General features: G+C 35.0%; 1 protein-coding gene across 1 annotated transcript; it reads left to right on the top strand.

Moving 5' to 3' along the window:
- Positions 1 to 257: 257 nt before the first annotated feature.
- On the top strand, positions 258 to 4,960 carry LOC128989181 (uncharacterized protein K02A2.6-like). Its single transcript, XM_054411051.1, has 2 exons — positions 258 to 920; positions 4,823 to 4,960. The coding sequence occupies exons 1-2, from the start codon at positions 258 to 260 to the stop codon at positions 4,958 to 4,960; spliced, it is 801 nt and encodes a 266-aa protein (XP_054267026.1).
- The last annotated feature ends 3,595 nt before the right edge of the window (positions 4,961 to 8,555 follow it).

The following is an 8,555-nucleotide window of genomic DNA, read 5'->3' as shown; positions in this document are numbered from 1 at the left end:
ATACTTGCAAAATGATTTGACTTTTTGCATTTACTACAGATCTTACCCCAAGCTGGACATTGTTGTTTTCCATGACTACCACTACATCTGTAACATTTAAAACATCTTTGGAAACTGGAAAATCCTTGGAGAACTATGGTTATCATAATGGTGAGCTATGTCTACATGATGGTTGTATCATGAAAGGTTGGAGGGTGATGATTCCTAGATCTTTACAAAAACATGTCCTCGAAGAACTACATTTTGGTCATTTGGGTATGGTAAAAACCAAAGCCTTAGCACGGAGCTTTTGCTACTGGAAAGGTTTGGACAAAGATGTAGAAGATAATATTTCAAAATGTAGACAGTGCAGGGAAAAACAAAATTTACCGAAGAAAGAAATTAACCATCCCTGGGAGCCAGCAAGTGAACCATGGGAGCGGGTCCACATAGATTTTGCTGGGCCAACCAACGGAAACTACTTTCTGTTGGTAGTAGACGCATTCAGCAAGTGGGTTGAAGTCATACCTACGAAGAGTATTACATCTTCATGGACAATCAGAGAGCTGCGTAAAATATTCACCACCTTTGGACTACCAAGTGTTATAGTCTCTGATAATGGTCGTCAGTTCACCTCTTCTGAATTTAGTAACTTTTTGAAGAAATGTGGAACTTTGCACAAGAAGACAGCTCCTTACCATCCTTCTTCGAACGGCCAAGTCGAACGCTTCGTACAAACGATAAAGAAATTAATCAACTGTATGTCAGATGAATCTGGTACACTTGAAGAAAAGCTTCACCAACTTCTGATGAAAATACGTCAAGCTCCGAATTCAACTGGCAACAGCTCATACTTCTTGATGTTCAATAGAAAGATCCGCACATACTTAAGTTTACTCTTACCTAAGACAAAGGAAGAAACTAAACAACCCAAAGGAATAGTGAGATATTTCAACCCAGGTGAACGAGTACAAGCACGGAACTATTCCGGAAATTGTAAGTGGAATTACGGAAATGTCCAAAGTAGAGACGGTCGCCTTCACTATTTTATCAAGATGGACGATGGACAAATTTGGAGACGCCACATCGATCAAATGTTGCGTACGAAAGTTTAGGGGGAGACCATTGTTAGGGGGAGACCACTGTTAGATATTTTGCTTCTGTACTTCTTGTATAAATCCATATGTTAATTATTTATTTACATTGTTCATAAAATAATATTGACTTTCCAGTTATGAATAAATAGTTATACAAGTTACAAGTGCTTGTATTTATTAACCTGTTTGGTCCATTTGATTTCTCTCCTCCAACTTACGTGTTCCAGCAAAGGTTTTAGTTACTTGATAAACTTCTTTCTTCTCATCATGAATATTTGTAATTTGAAGTACTTCTTTCTTCTCATTGATTTCATTCATATTTTGTTCGGTTAACTCCATTGTTTTGCAGGTTTCTATTACATTTTCCAATTTTAAATCTTCTCTCAAAAGTTTTTCTTGGACATTTTTTGAACTTAATCCCAGTATTATCTGAGCTCTCAACAGTTTTTCCTCCTGTTCTTCAAATTTACATGGTTTGACTAAATTTTTTAGGTCCGAATAGAATTTATTAAATGGTTCATCTTGTTGCTGCTTTCTTTTGAAAAACTTATAAATATCCATGATTTCATTCCTTCTTGGCGTGCAATACTTCTCTAGTGTCTCTAATATAGTTTTTACTGTTTCTGGTTCATTTTGTTTGAAATCTTTATAAATTTTCAATGCTTCCTTTCCTAGTAGGTTTTTAAGCCTTGCTGCTTGTATAGAGTAAGGTTTCTTTTCGGTTTCAGTGGATATAAAATATATCTCCACTTCTTCTCTAAATGTCCTAAAATTTTCCTCCAAGTTGCCTTCAAGGCTTAGGATATCCGGTTTGTTAAATTCCATTTCCGTGTATATACTTCTGATATGATTCTTAATCAAATCTTTACCGACTGCGCCATGTTTAATTTTATAAAAAGTAAAAAGTATTTTTTTAACATTCAAATTGTTTCTCTTTATTCCATCACTGTTTACAATTCAATCACATTGCTTATATTATTATTGACAACACCTGTTTGACAACATCTGTTAAAAAAATTATTTAAAACAAAGACTTGTAAGTTAATATGTAAGTAAGTAATATACAAACACCGATCACCTCAAAAAAGCTAAAAAATCGGCGGAATTTCGCACTATTTTTACGTTTGTCCGATTTTGACCCAGCTTTTTGGAGGTGATCCGGAAGGTCGCCGAGGTCGAAAACTTGGATTTAGCATCTCGGTTCTATTACAAACAACATAAAAAAAAGAAACCTACTACCCCATTTCATGCAAGGTAGACCCTGATTTTTATAACAAGGTTACTCGGTTATTTAGTGAGTTTATATAATTGAATATTGGATCCTCGAGATTTATAGCTTGTAAAATGTTAGATTTTTAAGAATGAATCGGTGTTGTTTCTACTAACTTGGCTCAGTTGGAATATGTAAACCAATACATAAATCGTCATCCAAAATAATCGAAAGATATGTTAGATGTATACACGCACATTTATCTATCCCATACAATTTTCGCCATTTTTCCAATTCAATGTTATCATGTCCTACATGGCCATGGACTATTATTGTTGGGAAACCTTTGCTTAGTTGTTCCCTTTAGGCATTAAAAATGCTAATTGGGAATTTTATAAGAAAGTATTAATTGGTCTCGATGCCCCAACGGTTTCATTATTTTCTGTTTAGATCTTATTATTTGGTTGAGTCTCTGCATACATAGCAAAATTCAATTTTATGCTTACATTGCCTTTAACATTTACAAGATCAAATACACATCAAACTTATCTTTCAATTTGGATTACAATTTTTACTATACTCATCCTTCATTTATATTTGGGTTAAAATACGTACATAGTGGCGTCCCCATCTTAAATAATTGATATTGATAAGTAAAGCGTTTTATACAGCCTTACATTAATAAAGATAAACGTTAAATTCAAACAAGATGAGGGTACTTTAACAGATCCCATAGTCGTATGATTTTCAACATACTCCAATGTAGATCAAAATCTCATTAAAATAAATCTACTTAAACCTTAAACTCACTAATTGGTCAGGGCTAACAGTCTCCCCGATTGATTAAAAAGTTGCGCAAGTTTTAATTAAACAACCTCAAAGCCTCGTAAAGTTCTCTATTACCTCTAGAGTCTAAACGGACACGCAGTAGACGTGGCTACCCGAGTTTCAACATTCTGTAGGATAATCAACGGTTAATTATATTGTTTAAGCTGCCAAACAGAGGTTGGCACACCTGGGGCCAGCTGTTTGATAACACCCACACCTGATATCAGCTGATCTCCATTGTTGCCAACCACACCCCGGCAATATATGGTTCAGCCCGTGGCCGACTTCTGTCACCTCTTGGTATTTGAAAATCTAGACCACTTTGGAGCATTACATAAGTGGGTGGGTGGATTAGTGGACGCGGATTAGTTCTGGTTTCAAAGAAACGAAAGTTGAGGTGAGATTAGTGCTTTGAATAAAATTCTCCCTTCGTTACTGAGCATTTCAAACAATTATTTGAGTCTGGTAACACCATTATTGTAACATTTGGTTGAATGTTGCCGTATCTATCTATTTTAACAAATTAACCTGCAAGATCCAAACATTTTCTTTACGGCCCAGATATGTTTTTATTCATGAATGCAAACGTGTGGATTTTTTTTCCATTTTGCTCCGACAAGTTTAATTCTACTGTTACTTTCACGAGTCTCTATTTGGGCATAGATCTAATAACATTAGCATGATTGTCAAAACATAAATCTTATTCACCCCTTATTAAAATATCAATATGTAGGAAGAATATGTAAGCCTGTTCATGCTCAAGGGCAGTAATTAATAAATAATTCTGTTGGATGGTGACACGGCGACGATGTATGTACAGGATATACAAGGAGACTGAAATAGCTTGAAGCAGTCAGGAGAGAAATTAAATATCAATTTGGCTCTGTCGTAACCAAGGACGTTAGACTTCACACGGACTAGACGGATCCTGCGAGCGAGCAGACTGGGGCTTATATAGTTCTATATAGGCCAAATATTGTCACGTTTAACAAATTTGACCCAAATTGTATATTATTTTACTCAAGTTATATTGTTAATAGAATGAATTTGGACGAATGGTGGGGCTTAAGGTTTTGGCTTTTGACAACATAAAAACGAAAAATCGGTCCCGAGGTTAGGGCCTCCATGGGAAATCCTCTATAAGGTACATAATATGCCTAAGCTTGGCCAAACATTGATAGGGATACAGAGATGTTTTTATTGGAAAACATAAATTAAATGCTGATTTCAGTTTGGTTCAAAGTTTCAAAATTAAATCATCGATAAAACCATTGACTGATATAAAAAAATACCTGATATAAATAATTGACTGATTTTTATAAAACCATAAAACTTTTGTCAAAGATAAAACTTATTGAGTGCACATAAATATTTGAAGGCTTTACCAATAAACCAAGGATTGAAAATCGTTTTCCTTGCAGGATGTAGAATTTTGTAGGGCAATAAATTGATAGACACTTATACAGCCTATAGAGTCTAACAATTACCAAACGGTGAGTTGCGATACAACTCGTATTGTTGTAAACAAACAAAATCTAAAAATCCAATCCATGTAACATTACAATCTGATTAATCACAAACAAAGAAGCAATTGTGAGGTGAAAGTGAAGACACAGTGATGAATGAGTTGGCCAAGTGTTTATGAATCACTTTGACGAAACTCTAATGATGAGCATTACCACACCATCCAAATGCCAACTGTTGGCAGGCACACGTAGTTACGTTAGTTGGGTCTTCCGGTATCCTACACCTTCCTGGTGGACGTTCGGGACTGAAGAACCCAGGACCGAGGGATCTTCTGCACGAAACTGACATTTGGGCGAAACTGTTCACCGATATGGAATAAGACTTCACGGCACATCTGCGGTTCTTCCTGATTTGGAGATCTGCACCTGATCAGATTACCTTCATAAAGTGTAATACGTTCAGTTCATTTTAGTACGCAATAAAAATCTAGTTAGGTTGATTTCTTTAGGAAATGGAACAAAAAACAAAATTCTGATTTTGCTACGATCAAACGTCTAACTTTTGTTGGATAGTTTCAGTAATGGATAGGCAAAAGACAAAATATTCCATTCGGGGCCGGAATCTACCACTGTCCGCTGGGGGCAAACCAAACAACCTTCAGATTTGAGGACGAGCTCTATCTTCATGGCTACCCCGAAATGTTGACGATTGGCCATTCAATGACGAAAATATTGGTGTGACATATTTAAGTTAACACTCATTTTGCTCAGTTTTGTTCATAAAAACACAAAAATCTGATTTAAAAATTGTTTTTAAAATTTTATTTCTGTAACATACATTTTTGATTACTCGCCCATGAATCGATTGGGAATTAACTGTCCAAACAACTATAACACGTTTAATATAATTCATTCACTCAGTACAATATTCTTTATAACAAAATATGTGGATTGAGAAAATGCCATGTAACCATCATAACTCTTACATACTGTACACATGTTTGCAAATGGGTGTTTACTATTTTGAATATTTCCACCTTCGTGCGTTGGGCATGTTAAGCGTGAAATGTGTGATATACGTGGCCGATAAGTCAAGGTTTGAAATGTTAAGGCTGAGGTTGGTAAATTGGAGTGAAATCCGCTTGTTTCGTCCTTGAACTGACAGAGTAAGATGGATAGCTACAGGCCTCACACTCCCTCGCAACAGGCTGTGGCAATTATTTCGTTGTAAAGCTAACCTGTACTTAAGGTTTCCATAGAATGTTTATCAAGCACTATTTTTAAACGTTAACTTAATTTTCGTATTATTCATCGATCTCTGTGTGCAGTTAATCATGACAATACTTCTGCAATCTGAAGATGAATCGGCTGCTTTTCATGGTTCAAAATTTAACCCAGCTGGCCTCAATCATTGATCTTAAAAATGGGTTTAGGAAACAGCCGCTCTTAGTCAGTAACAAAGCTACATACATATCGTCTCCCTCAATTCAAAACCCTTCCTGGAATATTCACCTTGAAATATGCCTCCACATGTGCATCACCACAGAAAACATACTACTAAAACCTATAGTAATATGTTTTCTGTGGCATCACTGACTTAATGATTGATTGATTTACTTATAGAAATTTATTATACTTTTTATGTGAAGAAATTTTGCTTAAAATGATAAATTTAATCAAATTTATTTCTACTTATTTTTGTTTTCTTTTTTGGAACCATCTCATTGTTGTGAGTGACTCCTTTTTCTCAAGTGCCGTGTGCTAGTTGTTTGTCAGTGGGAATGATTTTAACCCAATTACAACTTCTGCATTGGAAACCCGGGAGTTCTTCAATTCAGCTCCAACTTTAATATGTTATAAAAAAACACGTTTCTAGCTCTGAACCTTTCGCCCGCCGCCATGACAGTATTCAACTTGGCTCCAGCCACCCCTCTTACCCATTCCACCTCCACTACTTTCTCCTTACCCCTCCAGGCTCAAACTTTCCATGTCCTCACGATACCTCCCTTAAAATAATTGGGCACCGAGCTTTACTAACCAAATGTGAATGAAGGCAACGCAAGTTAAATTCTCCCACTGCAGATGTTAAGCTGCAAGACGAAGGGATAGACAATACTAACTATAACTATTATTACAACTCATTCACAATATTGCGATTTTTTATCAGTTTTGCATTTATTTCTTATGGGAGTTAAATTTGATTTTTCTTTGCCGAGTTCGTTTGGCTCTTCTACACGACCGATTTTCATGATTGAGACCTCAAATTGTTGGCATGCTCACCAAGTTTTCATATAAAGCATCGGCAAATATTTACCTACAGTATTACTTGATCAAAATACATAATTTCATTTATTTCCTAATTTTTATTTCAATTTAAGATGTACATCCTTCACCAGTTATCATTTTATAATCCTATATATTTTAGTTTAAGAACCTTCAGTGAAATACTGGCTTTCATTCAAGGTATTAGTTATTATATAGGACGAGTTTTAAACAAACGCAAGGTGAACAACCAACATAAAAATGAATTTTCATAAGGTTTTTATATGATTAACAATCATTAGCTCCAGTATTGCTCATGTTTTTCTATATGTTTTATACTCAAAATAATCACTAAATTATAGGCTTTAATTTGTGCTATTGATCGTCAGAATCAATTAAGCTCAAGATACTGTATTACTCTATCAGAAATCGTAAATTTGACGATTTCTCGGATATTATATTTATTTTAACGCTGCGGAGCAGCATGGGTTCTCTAGTCAATATTGAAACTATCTACAATAAAGCTCAATAACAAACTCGTGAATATATTTTACTTCTCATCTGTTAACCACGTTAACCAGCATTGTTGCGAGTTGCGAATATCATGCGCTCTCTTGTTCTTGTAGAGAAATGTGGTCATTGGATCGCTGAACGTCGCAACAATGGGATCGTCCACGGATAGTAGAACAGACACGGTACATGGGTCAAAAACTAAAAAGAATTACGTCACTGGATGGAATCTAATCCTACTAATATTATAAATGAGAAAGTTTGGATGTATGGATGTACTGTATGTATGTTTGTGACAAGTAAACTCAAAAAATACTGGTCGGATTGGGTTGAAATTTGGCATGATGATAGCTCACATTCCCGATTAACATATAGTCATATTCCTATCTCAAAACCCCTTTCGGGCTCCGCCCCAGTGGCTCTGCATTTCGACATGTATACTTTATGAGTATTCATATTTAAAGGGAATTAAAAAATTTTGCCAGCTGTTTCAACTGAAAGAGTTGGTTCTATGATATGCAAAACCATAAAAAATGTATAAGATTTACCAACAGGGTGCAGCACTATTTTTTTCAGCAACAAAAAACTGTGATACGCAATGTGAACTGTCAAATTAGAATTGTTTACAGTTATGTTTAAGTTTTTAATTTTATGAATAATTATTTGTAATAATTTGCGAATTTGTAATAAGCTATCTTTTTCTATTGTGTAGGTGAAGGGTGAAGTTGTAGAACATAATGGCTATGGTAGATGTGTAATACTATAGCATACCGTAAATTTGAGGGAGCAAATTTTCTCAAACCGTGTCTTCTCATATTGCAAACGCAAAGATCGAGTATAACTGCATTTATACTTATTTGCCAACCCCGTACGAAGGACGGGTACTCTGCTAGTACTATATACATGTGTTTTCGAGGTTTTTTGACCGTTGCATTGAAATAATAATACAAAAATGTTTATTTTAGGGTAATTTGTTTGTTTATAATCGATATCGTTCCTAATTTAAAAACATTCAGTACAGGAGTACGTTGTTGAATTAAAACATTCTATTAATTTTAACAGTTATTACCTAAATTGAAGTAATAACAAATCAGTAAGGAGTCATGATCAGAATAGGTTTTACAGCATTTTAATTCATAAAAAATATTAAAAACAATATTTTTGCAACATGTTTCAATGTGAAACTCCTCTTAAACGCGGCCT

Source organism: Macrosteles quadrilineatus, unplaced genomic scaffold (assembly GCF_028750875.1).
Source record: "Macrosteles quadrilineatus isolate MER2022 unplaced genomic scaffold, UCM_ALF_1.0 Scaffold_3__2_contigs__length_128488019, whole genome shotgun sequence".
NCBI classification, from domain to species: domain Eukaryota; kingdom Metazoa; phylum Arthropoda; class Insecta; order Hemiptera; family Cicadellidae; genus Macrosteles; species Macrosteles quadrilineatus.
The sequence above is the reverse complement of the archived record's forward strand: the minus strand, read 5'-3'. Positions and strand labels throughout refer to the sequence as shown.